Genomic DNA, 18,204 nt, shown 5'->3' with positions numbered 1-18,204 from the left:
TTGAGGTCTACATAAATTCAATGCTATGTTAAAAGAACATAATGCAAGTTCATCTGATCAAGACCAACTTCCATATTTTTAGATACAGGTCTGTTCAGATCGAGTCTTTTGACACTATAAAGATTTTCAGCCTTTTACGTCCCCCTAAAATGTCTAGGGACGTTAAAGAACATAACATAGGCAGCTTTCTAAATTAGTCATGAGGTTTCGTGACTGCTGCTGTTTTCGGCACAAAAGGTTTTGGAAAAGAGCTTATAAATATCTACTAGCAGTACAGGACTTTATGAACAAAAGCTGATTTGAGAATGCATCTGAGAAACAGTAACCGCTAATTCTTGCCTGTCACTGTCATCTTTGAGGATACCAGACATGGGTGGTTGTTATTTATTCATGTGTAGTCCAAGTAATTTACTGTCATATGTACAAGTAACATGCACAAAAGACAATGAAAACTTTCTTGAATTCTTCTCCACAGACTATAGACAATGCAGAATGCAACAGACAGCAATGCTAAGTACGAAAAACTGTCACTAGGGCGGTACCCTTCAAAAACTACAAAGTTCAGGTGCATATTAATACTTCAAAGGCCACCACCAGACTTGTTGTTTTAGAAGTTTTAATGTCCATCCATATTTATTTTTCAATCTATTTTATTAAGGCACAAACAGAAAATACAGGTAATATGTACAAAAAAATGAATTTTCAGGATGTCTTCTTAAGGCATCATCAGTGTTTAGTATAACCTCTCTTGTCACAAAACACATCTTGAGCGTTTTTGAGCAGAATGAAGTAAAATGATAATTTGTTTTTAATTAGAAATTAGGATTTAATTTTATTTAGGTTTAAGAGATCCTGCAGTTTGTTTTGTGTCAGGATCATAACAGTCCCATGTAAGTTCATTGTTGTTTGTTTGACTTTGGCCATGTGCTGTTCCCTGTCTCATCTCCTGACTCCGCCCCCTCGTTTCCTTGTTAAACACCTCATTATTGTTCCCCTCTTGATTGGCTCCCTTATTTAATGCACTTGTGTTTGCTGTCCTGTGCTTGTTCGTTTTGTACATCTGAAGTAAATGTCACGTCTTGTTGTTATTGAGTTAAAGTGTAGTGTCAAGTTTATTGTTAGTCTGGTCTGTCTTGTGTATTGTTTGAAAAGTTCTTGTTGTCTGCTCCCTTGTGGGTTTTTGTTTTCCAGTTTTTGTTTTATAAAAGTGTTTTTGTGTCATCTGTTGTCTTTGCTTGGGTTCTGTCCAACCAATTCCAGACATGGGCTATTTTGCACCAAGGATGTAATATTGTAACGGTCTCTTTAAAGTTATACCTTTCTGTTAGGATAATGCATAAAGCTGGAAAACTTACAACATAAATGTTTTAGTACATCAATCCACTATTTGGATTTCTTGGAATGGGTTAATCTTTGTGGCTTACAAAAAGTCTTTTAATACATGATGTTTTATTAACAAGGTTTGGGAGGAGCATGATCAGATAATTAACTAATTCAGCACAGGTGCATCTCATTGGGTAATCAGCCAAACACAACATATACAGACATCCAACCTTCCTCAGGCTATGTTTACACGTACAGACGAGTGCTCGGAGGTCAGCAATTTTACGCGTTCGACTACATGCAGTGCTGCAAGAACCGACAGGCGGATGATGTCAACATCTCGCGGTACCTTGACGTCATCGAACACCTATTGCAACAACTCCTCCCTCCAACACGAATAACCAGTCCGGTCACCACCAGCACCCCTGGTGCTTGGCTTACGTGGGCTTGAGCTTCTCTTGATGGCATATATACACAGGTACGTGTAAATGAACACTTCTGAAAACTGACAATTGTGTACAATGTTATTTTCTAAACCGGAAAGGTTGAAATGTCCGTTTGTGAAAATAGTAGCCTCAGTCTCGAGATCGATTTCCGACATCCCTCTACCACCCCAACTCCCCACTCTAATCTGTTCTATCCCACTTTGGGATGGGGGAGTTCTCCGGGTTCGGGCCATACCACGGATTCAGAGTTCAAGCTTCACTCCGGATCCAGAGCCCTCCCCCAGGACAGCACCCCAAAATATGCTTACTTCGCAATCAGATTAGATCAGATTAGCCTTCACGCAAGAAAGTTTGGGGAAAGAGTTTGGTTTCTTTTAAAGAGCTCCTATTGCCAGATTCACAATTTACATTTCCGTTGGTATGAAGTGTATATTAGTACATGTTAAAGTTATGCAAAACGTACAAACACCAAAGTAAACGATAACGCAAGTTATCGTTTCCAACATTAATGTCTTTTCTTGGACTACAACAAACACACGAATTGTAGGCAACAGTTTTCTTTCTGGGCCGGTTGACGTGGACAAGACCGACATTATCATAATTCCTCCCGCTTCGGATTCACAGCCTGTAAGTTAACTCCTGTAAGCAAACGAATCTTTCAAACATGGTAAGGAGCATCACATTTCCGGCTGATGTCACAGGTATTCAGGCCAATCACAACATACAGGTTAGCTGGCCAATCAGGGACACAGCGTTTTTCAAATCAATGACTTTTGTACAAAATCAGTGCATTTCAGGAAGATGGGATACAAAAATTTATGGTATGTAGAAAAACAATTGTTTTTTTTAACCATAAACCAAGCGAACACACAAAATAACGTTGTTTTTAGCAATGAAATGGGTGCACTTTAAAAATCGTTTCATTTATTACAAAAATACAATATACTATAAATGCTTTATCATTTATGACTGCGGTGCATGTTAGAAGTGTGCACATTATGCAATAGAAAAGAGTTTCGATATTAGCACAATAGCATGCCTAGTTTGATAAGACATTGGTCAGAGCAATGATAGCATTGCGGGCCAGAAATAGACTTGAATTGGTTTTGACAGCTAGTGCGGACACTTGAGCAGAGGTGAACATGACAGCATTTCCAGAGGTTCAGCACAAACTGAACAGCTACATCTTGGATGCACTAGAAGTGACATGTGGCAGTAGTCTATCTGTTTGACTGGGACCTACATAAGGCGCTGACAACATTTGGGGCACAGGAATGGCCCAATTTTTCAAGTTGTGGTACTGAACAGAGAAGACAGTTGTGGCAGCGTTGTCCACAAATGCCACAGTGTTGGGTTTCTAGGGTGACATCTAACACACTTGTGGGTAACAAGATTTGGTTGTGTGAAAGTAAGTCAGGATAAGCATGAGATGGTGCGGAGTCCTCCAGGTCACTGAATACAATACTTTCAGAGATTCCAAAGAGAAATAAAGTGATGCAAGTGCATGAAAGCAATTTGATAAAAAACTGAAAGGGGACCTGCACTGAGCCCTGTGGGACACCAGTATGTGTTAAGAAAAGTTGAAGCTCAATTGACAGATGCTCCCCATCTCCTATATTAGTGCACTATATTTGGCGCCCGCCATTTTGTAGTGGTGTCCGAAACAACTTCATTCCATACATTAGTTCAGTACTTTTTACCCACAATGCACACAATGTAGTTCTTGATTATTTTGGGAGTGATTACGTTTTACAACGTTTCACATTTCACTTGTGTCTGGTATAAAGACATTGCAATTGTAGCCAGTTTACAGCTGCCAAGCAACATCACATTTTGGCACAATAAAGAATTCAACTTATGCAGCAAGGTCACAATGGTGTTTATTGGCTGTTTCATTGCAGCTTTTGTATTAGTATTGTATTACTGTTTTGAGTCTTTTGTCCTTAATCTCAAACATATTTTGATGTAGTGTCTCTTCACTGATGCAAGCCTTTACTGTAATTCATTAAGAGTAAACTTATCTTTTGGTTTCTGTCTGTTGAATTCCAAATGCAAAATGAAAATAATGAAATTATATTTTTATAAAGCATTTTTTGTTTATGCCAGCGAGTTCAAACAATAAACACAGAGAGAGAGTAAATTAGAATATTTCAGCTATTCATTAAGTTTTCTCTCAAGTATCTTCGCCTATCAAAAAGCATTTACTATACAGTCGCTGCACATGCACAAAACATATTTCATTTTATTGTCTGCCCAAGGGATTCCTATAGTCATACCAACTGCTTCTAAAAGCAAACCGAAAAACAATCTGCGCCTCTGTGTGTGCCACATAACCACCAATTCCAATGGGGAAAAAGCATTCATCAGGCGGTTAAAGGGAAAAGATCACAGTCATGATCCAATAGGGGATGACAGCTTCATAAATAAGAGCTTTGTGGCAAAAGAAACCCATTGCGGTGACTGCAATCTAAGTGTTTGTAATGGGGGCGGATACCTGTTACTGCAGGTGCGAAACTTACAGTCTGAGAAAATGGAAATTGGAAGATGAGGGGGGCCTTTGCCACAGATGGGACTCAGATGTTCGGAGAATATCCTGAAGAATATTGGGTTTCATTATTCGACTGGATGACAAAGGCAAAGGCCTTGCGGATTTTAGATGAAAATGAATTGTATGCAGTATAAGTGATTGAAAATGAAATGAAGTCTTATGTAGATTCACAATTTCATACAGTATACCGCATATTGCAGTTGTATCCATGATAGACAGTAAAATGCAATCACTAAAAGTAAAGAACTGTTTAAAAATAACAAGGTTGCTGGTGGTGCTAGTAAACTGATCGCTCAATTTACTCAATTCATCCTTTTTTATGAACTGTCTAAGTTGTATTAACTCATTCCCTTACAGCCTTTTTTTAATTGCCCACCAGCTTTTTTCGTGATTTTCACAAAGGTTTCACAAAATGCCTTCCAGGAAAATTTTCTTTTATAAATATATAAACATACAATATATTTGTTCTTTTTTTAAATAGGGTAGTTTTTTTCAAAAATAAAAAATTTTGAGCAAAAAGCTAAAATAATTGCATTTTTGTAAAGAACTTTTGTTAGGGATCAGATTCAGAACAAAGATCAAAACATACACAGCAGGGCTCGAGACTGACTTTTTTCACTGGTTGCACTGGTGCGCCTAATAGAACAAAAGGTACGGGCACCCAATTTTTTACGCATTTAACGCCGTAGTTTTACAAGCACCCAACCCTGTTAACCCGCACGAGGACGCTGGCATCCTAAATAGTTCTTTATATACATTAATTCAAAGTTACTGTTAGTTTAAATGTACTTACCTCAAAACACTATACAGCATTAAAAAGTGTTAAGACTTAAGATCCAGTTTTTGACATTTATTTTATTCAGAAAATCCTATAGTGACAGTAATGTCTTCATTTTTGTCAGGAGTTATGAATTTGTATTTATTTTTTTTATTCAACAACAGGCAAATGAAGATGTTGTGATGTTTTAAAGCATGGAGACAATAAACACGAATGAGATGATATATGGTTTATCTGTGTTCTTCACGCTATGTCGGGTATTTTATAACAATACTGTATATTTATAATGCTATGCTAATCGAGCATAAATCGCATAAAATAGTTCTGTAAGATAGTTTTCAACCCCATTTTGTGATCAAAAGACACATCAGATCACACATGGTTGTTTAAAGCACTGAACTTTTGATGTTTTAAAGTAGTGCTGCCTCACGATTAGTCGCGACTAATCGTTTGCAGAATAAAAGTTTTTGTTTATATAATAAATGTGGGTGTACTGTGTATAATAATTATGTATAAATACACACACACACGCACGCACGCACGCACGCACACACGCATGCATGCATGTATATAATTAAGAAACATTTGCATGTGTATATACATGTTTATATTTATATATAATTTATATTATTTATATATATAAATATTTATTATATAAATATAATTTTTCTTAAAATTACACACTTATGTGTGTGTATTTACATATACATAATTATTATACACAGTACAAACTATGTAAACAAAAACTTTTATTATGCAAACGATTACTCGCAACTAATCGTGAGGCAGCACTATTTTAAAGTACGTTTTATTATAAATCCCTTTATTTATCGTGTTTTAATGGTGGGCTAATCTAACAAGTTACTTGCTGTTCTGTATAACATTAAAGTTACACGTGCTGTTAACATGCTCTGGAGTTGTAGAGACTTTTAATCCGTCGAGCGGCTGGTCGCAGTCTCGAGCCCTGCACAGAGTTTAAAATGTTGTTGGATTAATTTTTACTTCAGTTTTTTACAAATTGGATAAGAGCGGCATCTAGTGGATAATAGCAGAATAACAGATTATCATAAAAACTCATCAAGGAAGCGTCATTGGCAGGGAAATATAATTTGTCAATGGCGGGGAAAGAGTTAATTTGTATCGCCACATTTGTACATTTTTCTTCACCACTGTGATATTGGGCTTACATGTGCAGTAAAGGCTGGAGTTTCATTAATGGTTTTTCCAAATACCCATTCATTTTTAGTATGATTTACTTCGTATGAATTCATACTAATAAGTACAATTCGTATGAATTCTCGTGAGATCAGGCTGGTTATTCTTACATTTTTACATTATAGTTGCTTTTATCCAAAGCTTACAGTGCATTGATTAAATGTGCAATTTTTATTAGAGACTATGTTTACATGCACCTTCATAATGCAAATATAATGACATTTTTGGAAATATTACGATTACACGATTTACAGCAAGTAAATCGTATTAAAACATCTTGTCATATGCCACTTTTAATCGCAATACACAAACAATGTAAACACTTTTATTGCATCTATATTCTACTTAATTGTATTTTGTCGCGCACGTTAAGTGCAAATTCGTAGTAAATTCGACATTAGGAAGTTTTTCCTGAACTCATCACGGCTCACTGTCAGCAGTCTTGCCTTCACCCGGAAACAGCGTGAAGAATGCGAGAAAAGCTTATAAAACCGTTACAGGCATTGTCATAATATTTCTGTCGTCATCACGGCACCGAATAATGAAATACGTCCATAGGAACGTGTTTGTCATTTAACATAAATAAATTAAAACAGTGGACTGTAACACACTTATATATGAGTTCAGAATTTGTGCTGCGCATTGGGCTATGTGAATAATAAGGGCAATTATTAGGGAACAATCTGAAAATAAAACCTGCATGTAAACAGGGGTGAAGAGGTCTGCTGGGGTCAAGTAAACATCTTACTGTGATTAAGTCCTTACTCTGATTAGTTGAAATAATTACATTATATAAACATAATCAGTGTGCAGAATTGAACCCACCACCTTTTTGCTGCTAAAACAATAATCTACCAATTCAGCTATGGGAAAACAAGTTTCTTAAATACTGTATGTTACCAAATCAATGTAATTGTATGCAGTATAGCTGGCTGGAAGATTAGGTGCTGATGAAATTGTGAAAATGATCCAGTAATATTTTTAAAAGCATCAGTTTGAATGCGTTCAAAATAACTCATAACAAATCATCTTGTTTGCTTGAAAAGATGATTGTATTAATTAATAGCTGTCATTGAGTTATGTTTAAAGGTGCACTGTGTAACTTTTAGAAGTATCTCTTGACAGAAATGCAATATAATATACATAACTATATGAACAGTGGTGTATAAAGACATACAAAATGAACTGTATTGTTTTTAATACCTTACATTGAGCCATTTTTATCTACATACACCGCGGGTCCCCTTACAATACATGGAAAACGCCGTCATGTTTCTACAGTAGCCCTAAATGGACAAAAGTGTTTCATCCATAGACTGTTAAAATAGATGGAAGACACAATGTCGCTTCCTTCCATTGTAATGTATTGAAGCCAAAAATTTCCCACCATAGGCACTGCCTATAGAGCCAGGGCATGCGCAGAAGGAATCGTCCGTGGAGCCAGAGGCGGAGCCGCAGTATCAAACTTCCACCCAAACACTTGCGCACCCAATTCAACCACGCCAATCATAATGACACGCCCCATTTCTATAGCATCAAATTACTAGCTAAAATTAAACTAATCACAAAAATTAACAATTGAAAATATATCAGTGTGATAACAACTACCTTAAATGACCAAAAGCATCTTTTTAGAAAATTTTAACGGAAGTGAAAATATTTTTTTATTTAGAGCCGAGTCCCGTTTGTTTGCATGGAGACTTGTACTGCAAATAACCAGCAGCTTCAGATGTCTTCTCACTTTTCAAGTAAAGCGAGGCACACCCGGTTTCATCCCTACGTTGTCTCAGACGACGAAATGTTTGTCCTGTGGCTTCCATATGCATTTTAAATTGAGAGGTGAGCTGTTGGTAGCAATTCGCAAGAATCACTAAAATTTACACACACTACCTTTATGTATATCCATATACAGTAGTATAATTTCTAAATCTACTATCTTTACAAATGAAATTGTTTTAAATGTAAATTACCGTAATGTAAAATTAGAAATATTCCTTTACTCTGCAAAGAAGCATTTTATGACAAAGATGTCACTTCAAGTTCAAGACAGCTTTCTTTTTTGGGCGAAAGACTTCCTTCTCCAAGGACTCTTAAAAGCTGATAAGCTGTTTTGTATGCATGAGCTGGTGACTGTAGAAATGTCTTGTGACATAACCATGGGAGAGGACAGATGTTGTTGACTAGAGCTAAGGGGACACTGTCCATCTGGATGTGTGGAACTTCCCGGGATTCAGCAATTTAGGATAAAAAATGCTACATCACAGCCACATATTGCCCAGCTATATGGTTTTTTGTGATTTACTGTTTTCTACATAAAATGATCAAGAACATTCAATCTTTAATATTGACTGAGTAAGGTCATGTCAAAGACTTTGATGAGCGAAATCAAACTTTGATGCTCCTAATCTCATAAATAGCTTATGAGATTTTAGCCTGGATTTCAGAGACAGGGTCACATAAAGGACACTGGAAACAATAACAAAACAATAGTCAAACAATCATTTATTGTTAGTAAGAGCATTTAGCCAATTCCAATTCAACCCCATAAACAGAGCCGGCCCTAGACCTTTGGGGGCCCTAAGCAAAATTTGGTCGGAGGCCCCTTTGACCGTTTTAAGTAAGGCCTAAAGAAAAGCAATGACTACCTTATAACTATACTGCACATATTATATCTACTATGTTATTTTTTTTAAAATATGTCTATTAAATTATGTTTTAATTATTCTATGTATACTGTATGTTAATGATCTTTTTTACATTGCTGGTCCTGAGTACGTATTTCGTTCTTATGTGGCAACATGTAGCCTACAGAATGACAATAAAAGACCTTGGGGTGGTCCCGGACAGGGAATATCTTAAGACAGGACTCTGCCTTAGTTTAATTAGAAAACATAACTAGTTTTAACAAAAATGCCTTACTAAAAACATTACTTGTGTGGATTTTGAGGCAAAACAAAGGGCACTGGTGTATTTTAAGATATGTCAGTACAAGCTTTTTTCAGTTTGGACAGCTCTTAGCCTTCTTTTATTTTAGTCTAGGACTAGTTTAATTCCTTTCAGGGAAACTGCCCCCTTGAGTTCTTGATTTGAGTTCCATGTTTGATGTCTAACAGAAAAATATGATACCACCTACTGAACTGAATGGCAGTGCAGTGCAACAAACACACACTGATGAACTTGCTGAATAAAAAGACTTTTCACTGACCATCAAAGAAACATTTTTAATTGACACCAGAGTTTAAGAGGCACAAACAACAGCCTATGAATAATTTAAACGAAATAGAGTAAATAGAATAACATTTAAATAAAATATTATTGGGTGGTTTCACGGACCAGGATTAGCTTAATCCAGGAGTAGGCCTTAGTTTAATTAGGAAATATAACTAGTTTGAACAAACATGCCTTACTAAAAACATTACCTGTGTGCATTTTAAGGTAAAACAAAGGGCACTGATGTATTTTAAGGTATGTAAGTGCAAGTCGTTTTCAGTTTGGAGAGCTCTTAAAAGTGTTTAGGTCTAGGACTAGTCTAATCCCTGTCCGGGAAACCGCCCCTATATAAAATAATAAATATAACACTTAAATGTTTAAATTTTTCAAATAAACAAAATTAACAATAATATCTAAAACATCACAAACAAGGTTAATAGTACCTAACATTCGCTATAAGAACCGCCTCACTATTATCCCTTACGTAAATAGCATAACAAAAGTTAATAGGCTTGTTTGAGATGAGCAAAATCTGACACAAACATAGGTTTGTGGATAATAACAATTCACTTGCAAATAATATTAATAACTAAAGATTAACAATTAACATTGCATTCATAACATTAATCTAACAAAGCTGGCTACTGTATGTCATATGCATTGCTATAGTTTAATTATTAAACACTGAACAGTGACATTATACACTTTTGCAAAGGCTAGCAGGTGGTATAACAACGGTGCGCTGTCTGGGCATGTACCACCACGCATATGCGCATGAGTTTGTTTACTCTTACACATAAAACACTTTAAATTCAGACGTTTAACAATATAATTACACTAATGACATACATATGTAGAAATGACAATGGCATACGTGAAATATAAGCGTAACAGAATTAATTTACCACGTTAAACCGTTTAAATATTAATTATTAAGCTTAATATACCAATTCACGTTATGATGGCAAATATAAGAAAGAGAAGTCAAACAGAACACAGGTTTGGTCATTACCGAAGTCAAATTAGATCCACTTACTTTTCATTTACGCACAAACACACATAACATTAAAGAAATTGTCCTTAAAGCAACAGAAAAAGTTTGCGTCTGTATCAGATCTGGCTCAACTCAACTTTGCGTTCTGTGGGCGGGATGCTCGCCTGCACATAGATCGCGGGCACTGATTGGCTGCTGCGCTGGATGTTGTGTGTCAATCAATCTCAGCAAGAAAGAGATCTTATTTATTAGCGAACTTTCATAATAACTATAATAACAAGTAACAGCCTTTTTAACATTGCCATAATAATAAATAATGAATATTTATTTTATGTTACTTTTGATGAATGATTTTTTTCAACCACTAGCTAAGTGACTTTAGGGGGCCCTCTGCTGGCCACGAGGCCCTTTGCAATTGCAAGGGTCGTTTAGTGGCTGGGCCGGCTCTGCCCATAAAGCTAATAAATCCTAAATGTGTGAAGCTATTCCCCATGATGATGTAAAAACAGCTGTTAGCAAGGCTCATTCCAGGCTGTGAAATCCCCCGCCAAACAAGCAAACATGACTGACAACAGCTGTCTTTTGAGATAACTCCACACAATGCTGTAATTTACGAGTGCAGATGCTTGTGAAGTTTTACTCCTTGAGGGCTCCCTAATACCAATTAACTGATTGGATTGTTCTTGATCACATTGGTGGTCTCTCTCTGAAAGCATCTCCAGCTGTTAATGAGGCGCACTCCAAAAGTAGTGTCAATCACTGCCAAAGGGATGCCAAAGAAAGACATGATGAGGGAGGACGAGAGCAGTGGTGAAGGGGGAAACTGCCTTTGGAATGATGGAGTTTTGGGTGGATATAACAAGTTAAATAACTGCATGTTGGTTAAAGTATTTCATCCCAACATACTTTCCAAACTACAATATTAACTATGATAACAGATACCCATTTTTTTCCAACCACAGATGACTACATTCATTAGCCTAGGCTAATCTGAAGCAGAGACAGACTACTTTATTCATTTATCCATACTTCTACAAGCCGTATTCATAATTTCTCTACACTCATAAAAATAAAGGTGCAGTCAGGACTGGGCTGGTTTGTCTCCTGTCTCCAAACATGTAATTTTTTTTATTAAAACAGCTGAAGTATCTTAAGTATGCGGCAGGGAGCTTCACATACTGACTTGTTTGTACTATTTTGCACTGAAAACAATTTCAAAGTTTAATAAAAAAACTATTTCCACTTATTTATTGTGGTTGTTACATGTGTTCCTTTGTGCATTGGCTCAGGAGAGTCATTGAATATGTACAAAGTTTATTTGATGTGAGCTGTAAACGTAATTTAAAAAAAACCAAATTTAATCAAATTTGGTATTGAATAAAGTATCGTCCAGGAAAAGTTTCCGAAGTCAGTGTTTCAGTATCAAAAATGTTTGAACAATATGTTGGATCATATGAGTGAACGCTATGAATGAAGAATAATTTACACTGATGACACGTTTGAAGTTCACTGGTTGGATTAAAAACGCCTCCAGGTCTTGAAATGGAAAGACCTTTTATATACTGCCTTTTATAATGGTTAATAATTGTCTCTCTTAACTGTAAGGCAGGATGAGGGGGCGGTTCACATTTCGCATCTAAAACGCGACTGTCGGTTGGTTCTTGTCACATGACCTGTAGTGTGCTTGCGGCATTCTGAAAAGTTGAGATGAAATAACGAACTTCAGCGTGCAAGAGATGCGAAATGTGAATCGCCCCTTAGTGCGGTCATATTGATCGATGTGATTTCCCCCATTTATATCAATACCAGTGACCCATTTTATTAATATTAAATATCTTTGTAGACGTTTGTCAGTATGAATTTACATTTAGCTAACTGGCTAACAGAGCCAAACATGAGTTGTCATAAAAAAGCAGCCTAACATGGCCTCGCCATGTGTAAATTTGGGGGTTTGTGATGTCACTAACCCAGGAAGAAGCTTAGGGGGCGTGTACACAAGGCGTTTAAACGTGACTGAAAAGCATTTTTTTCAGCTGAGCTCTTTGGTTGCTATGATACTTCTGTTTTGTTTATCAGTCATTGAACAATGCACCGGTTGGTTGTTGAATACACTGGAAAAATGGTCTTTCTTACTTTGTCTTTTTTCAGTACAAATATCTAACAATTCTTAAATCAAGATAGATTTTTGTTTTGGTGAGCAAAATTACCTAAGAAAATAAGTCTAGTTTTTAGACAAAAATATCAAATTTAAGTGAATTTGTGCCTTAAACTAGCAAAAAATATGCAAACGGTGTAAGAAAAAAGATTTGAAATAAGTTTACTTTTTTCTTAAACACTTAAACTGTAACTAAACCCCTGGTCAGAGCCTGACTCCACCCACTGCAATATTTGAAAAATGCAAGAAAAGTGGGCAGATCCCAACGGAGATAAAGGGGACGAACTAAGTGTGTGGTGAGATCGTAACAAGGGCGTGGTGAGCTTGATCCTGCTTACGTCACGAGTCATTTCTTGGACCCAACATCCAATAGGAAAATTCAACTGCAGTAGCCACCGTTCAACCTGAAGAGGGCAGCACTCAGACGTTTTTACACCATATATTGTAGTATTGAAACACTTTATATCCAAATGTCAAAAAACTTACTAAAATCAATGAACAGCACTAATAAAGCATCATTCTTACAGATCATTAACTAAAAAAAGTTGGTTTAGGGTTTAGTTACTCTTTAATAAAAAATCAAGAAAATTTTAAGAAAATGTTTAAGCACACATTCGCTTAAATTTTATATTTTTGTCTAAAATTAGACTTATTATTTTAGGTAATTTTGCTCATCAAGAAAATTAATCCTGATTTAAGAATTTTTTGATATGTGTACTACAAACAATACAAAAATACTAAGTCATTTTATGCAGTGTAATATTTGTCCGGCCACCCCCAAAAGTGACATTGATGAGCAATTGAACATTTTTCAAAAAAACTACCCAAAATCACCACTGAAACCACACTCTAATAACTTCTTACAAAGACCCAGCTGTTGTTACTCGTTCTAACTAGTTTTTGTACTGTAGGTCTTGACCATAGACTGTAAAAAAATAATAGGATGACGCCCATTCGCTCTCTTCCACTGGTGAAAAGTGAAGCCGCCAGTGTCCCGATATGACGCTGACATCTTGGGTTTTGTGTCTGCGCAATAGCGATTTCAGGACCAGTCCTTTGCAGTAGTGAGCAGGAAATAAAGCCGCAATATCAAGGCACCGCCCTCGCTCTCGCATAATGCGCATATTACAGCTGTCAATCATGACATGACACCACATCAGCATGATAAAACTACAGTAAATGACAGAAACCAGCTTCGGAAAAAAGATAATTGAAGTGTAATTAAATTGTTTAGTTGGTCTCAAATCCCATTAAATAACATGGGGGAGGCGGGGTTTAGGACCAGTCACTGAGGGGCGATCGAGACGTTTTGGCTTTACATTTCAGGACTTGTGTGGCACACTTGGTCTTGACACATATTTTAAACTCATTCTTCACACAAGATTATTGTATTCTTCCTTATTACATTTACATACTTTTGTACGTTGGCTACGCGCCATTGAACTGTTGCATTGAAATATGGTCTTATGCAAGTACTGTACCTATAACAATAACTTTTTCTCCAAACCGGTATGTGCTCACACCAAGTTGGAGTATTTCGCTGGAGGCTACAGCACAAACACTGTCAAGCAGAATTACACTAACAGTGCCTCAAATTGCGACAGCCAACAGGTGCAGAGAAGCTTTTATAACGCGAGGAAAATGGAAAGGAAAATGTGCATAAATAGGAAAACCGAAAACACGACTTCCCTTACGTAATGTAAAAGAGTTCTCGACAAAAATCCATTTACAGCCGTACACAACTTTCCACTCTAGTCATTCACACAATAACACGCACAGGAAACATCAGCCATTACTGCTGAGAAAAAAACGCTTAGGGAGTTTACAAAAATAGTGCATCTGTGTGCATTTGGGTAGGTATGTGTTTTCCATTGACATACTTATCCCATAAGATTTTGCTTGTGAATAGATTCTTTTTACGTTTCAGTTTTGCTTTCAATTTGAATGATATTGATAAATACAATTATAGGAACTATTGCCATAGACGAATTCAGTTCGAGTGCACTGACATTTTGCCACTGACCAGCTCAGCCTATAAGGACAGAGATGTTATTAGAATGGATGCCTGGTGATGTTATGTGACTGCAGCCTCCCTCTTACCTCCATAATGAAAACCGTCGCTCAACGTGGGCGTGCGATCTGCCATGCATGGATGCACCCTGCCCACCCCTCTAAAACCGACAGGCAGCATAGCTCACATTTCATCACACACATACCAATACATTCAAACAACCTGTGCTAAGATTAGCAACACAGCTTCATCTATCATCTGCCATGAATGGACTAGATCACTCATGGTGTCCGACTTGCTCGTATGAAGTCTGTCATTTCTGCCGCCTGTGTAATTACCCAGAAGCACTTAAAACAAGGACCTGACGACTACTGCGATCTGTCGTTTTGCTTTCCACACGCACTTGCTGTGTGAGGTTTCCCTTTGAGGCTAATTATAAAAGAAAGAGCAAACATGACTCACCCGCCCTTGATATAGTCTAGGAAGGTAACTTCAGTGTCAACAAGAAATGACAGGAGCGTAACCTAAAAAAAAAATGGACATTGGTAAATATAGTAAAAACAAATAGGCCCTGGTATATGCCAAAACTTTTGATTTTTTTTTTAATGCACTGCTAAGTTATAAGCAACTCAATATTTAAAGTAGCTTTTATAGAAGTAGTTGTCAGATGGCATATTTTTTTATATTTTTATCAGAACAGTCTTTATTATAAGGATCTCAGTTAAGGTGACATGCTATGCTTCATTAGATACATTTACAATAAGTACAATATGTAGTAAAACTATTATGATAAGTAGCCAAACAAAAGTAACAAGAAATGTCAAATAAAAAAAAATAAAAAGAAGAACAAAAATTATTTGGAAACATTTAAAATGAATAATTATTTATTCTTTGTACTGTCCAAATTCACAAGAACTTACAAACATTTTGTAATGCTACACTGACTTGAACAGCTGTCAAAATACCACTTTTGCAGCATCATTACCAAAATTCACACTTACAACAAATAGTCATAAAAAAGTCTCTGCTTACTGTTCCAGAGTTGAGGTATTTTTTCTTCTTGCCTTTCTTCTTGGGGTTTATGACCTGTGTGGAGAGAGTGGGCGATTATAATTATTTAGCAAATCAAAACTATGGTACAATACTGTAGGTGTTCCTTAAAGCTCCTTATTGGTAAAGGGTGGTTGCAAGCAATGCCCAACAGGTCATGAGTTTAAATACCAGGCAATGCAGGTATTTGAACTTCCTGCGTTGAATAAATTTGTCTGACAATGTGATGTAACCAAATGTAAATATTATCATCATGCAGTTTGTCAATATACAGCACTTTTCTCTACCAATTTTTTTTTTTTTTTTGCTGAACAGAAATGTAACTTTTCTGTTTAAATTTGAAAGAGGATAATATAAAATGCTGGAAAACTTCTGAAGAAGGGTTGTGAATGTCAAAGTATGCCTTCATAATACATCAAACTTTTTTTATTTAATGAGCAAGATAAATCTGTTTTATATTTACTTATTAATTAAAGCATTTGTGTTATATAAAGTAGGGTTGTCAAATGTACCATATCTGTTGTTCGTAATTTCAAAATATGTGTTCTGCGCGTCGAGTGATCCTATGTGCATCATGTGTCTTATCAAAATAAGTGCCTGCTGCAGATGCGTCTAAAGGGTTTATGATAAAAGAGACAATCGCATTTGCCAGATACTCACATAATTTCATGCGTAATCAGAGGTAAGTGTTAAGGGAGTGTCTTGCGTGTATTTTGTGAACGTGAGCGTCTCTTTTATTATAAATGTTTTTGACGTGTGTGCAGCAGGCACTCATCTTGACAAAACACATGATGCACATGGTTCACATGACGCAACAAACACATATTTTGAAAACAAGAGCAACACAACCGACACTGCGAACACTTATTTTATCTGAACAGTCACAAGCTGCCACTGGACACACCCACGTTTTGGATGTATCATTTGTGCATTGTCTGAAGCCTTGGAAGATTTCTGGACCCTGGCTTTAGACACACACACACACAACTTAATAAACAGCGTGTGAGCGCTGCAATAAAATTTGTTTTGCGTCTTGTGTTTAAATATTTAAATTGGCAAGGCCTGAAAGCATGTAAAATGATAAACCTTTGTGACTATGCAGTATGTCAGACGTTCGATTACGATTCGATACAAAAACAATTTTCTCCACCAGCGATTTTGCCGATACATCAAACGCTTATTTTATGTGATTACGTTTCGATCCAATTCAATTAATTTGCCGATATTTTTATATTACGTGCCTAGTTAAGTAGTTACATTTTTAATTTTATTTAATTACATTTAATTAATGCATGATGACAAATTAGGGGCAAAATGTCACATAAAATCATGCTAATGATGGCAACAGTCAAAGTCTTTCAGTATTGAAAAATTGAAAAATAAATTAATAAAAAAATAAAGCTAGTAACTGATCAACATGTTCAGGAGCTAAACACACGCTTGTCTCTTTTTCGCTGTGTTTTCGCTGCTACAACCACTTTGTTGCTGCATTGCATTCATTTGCTCACACTAGCAGATGAAAATAAACAAAAATGCTCCCTTTGGTGGAAATGCGTAGATGGACTTTACGTCAAGGAATGAGAACGTGGAGAGTGTCAAAATAAAGGTACCTCAAATCGTTTTTTGTATTTTTCACGTGTGGCATCGATGCATCAGATCGTTAGAAATAAAATGTATGTATTTATCCATAATGATGTATTGTTACACCTTTACTATGCAGCACTGGCTTGATCGGGTGTGTTCAAAATGTAACCACGTTATTTTCCCCCATAACTATTATGTAAGCAATAAGGTATGAGAGGCTGTGCTGTATCGTGAATAAGTAACGGCTGAAGGGCGTTGTTAGGCACGACGTGAAGCGGAGTGCCTGCAACCCCTTCAGCCGTTACTTATTCACGATACAGCACTTGCCTCAAGTACCTCATTGCTTTTATAAAACGGTTACCACACAATATTAAAGTAAAAAAAATATTAGTGCAACTTTCATGAACTTAAATCAATAAAAAGCATTCCTTCCGCTAGAAAAAATAGTCCCTGACCATAAATGTGTAATATGCATGAAAGCTCAAATAAAAACAACAAACCGATATGTGTGGTTGCTAAGGGTGTTGCTAAGGGTGCAGTAATAAGCAGAACCGTTGGGTGAAGCGGTCATAGCAGTGTTTTATCGTGAATAAAGCACACCTATTGACCAATCAAAATCAAGGATTGGAACTAACCCTTTAATAAAATGTAATAAATGCTGTTAACTTAACAGCCCTAATTTTGCTATTTGCCATTGGATGGCTCCTTCTGAAGACTTAAACGCCAACACACAGTCACGCACACAAACACTCTCATGAGTGTAGACATACTGTATTAAAACAGGCAAGAGCACTTTATTTATTACCTTTAATTACTGCCAGCTCATCTCAAACAAAGAGATAAATATTTACTTATATGATTCATATTTGTTGCACAAATTATTAGCCTAT

General features: G+C 36.4%; 1 protein-coding gene and 1 long non-coding RNA gene across 2 annotated transcripts in view; one reads left to right on the top strand and one right to left on the bottom strand.

The window, feature by feature from the left end:
* Positions 1 to 18,204, bottom strand: part of LOC135760685 (copine-8) — a 133,763-nt gene that overhangs the window by 15,996 nt on the left and 99,563 nt on the right. Inside the window, exons 12-13 of the mRNA XM_065274782.1 lie at positions 15,713 to 15,766; positions 15,143 to 15,204 (exon numbers count right to left, since the gene is read on the bottom strand). Coding sequence (XP_065130854.1) covers positions 15,143 to 15,204; positions 15,713 to 15,766 — 116 coding nt within the window. The remainder of the gene's footprint in view (positions 1 to 15,142; positions 15,205 to 15,712; positions 15,767 to 18,204) is intronic.
* On the top strand, positions 1,638 to 11,708 carry LOC135760642 (uncharacterized). Its single transcript, XR_010537462.2, has 3 exons — positions 1,638 to 1,801; positions 11,228 to 11,376; positions 11,477 to 11,708. It is a non-coding gene; the product is annotated as an uncharacterized lncRNA (long non-coding RNA).

This window comes from Paramisgurnus dabryanus, chromosome 1 (genome assembly GCF_030506205.2).
Source record: "Paramisgurnus dabryanus chromosome 1, PD_genome_1.1, whole genome shotgun sequence".
Taxonomy (NCBI): Eukaryota; Metazoa; Chordata; class Actinopteri; order Cypriniformes; family Cobitidae; genus Paramisgurnus; species Paramisgurnus dabryanus.
This window is presented reverse-complemented; position numbering and strand designations above follow the sequence as displayed.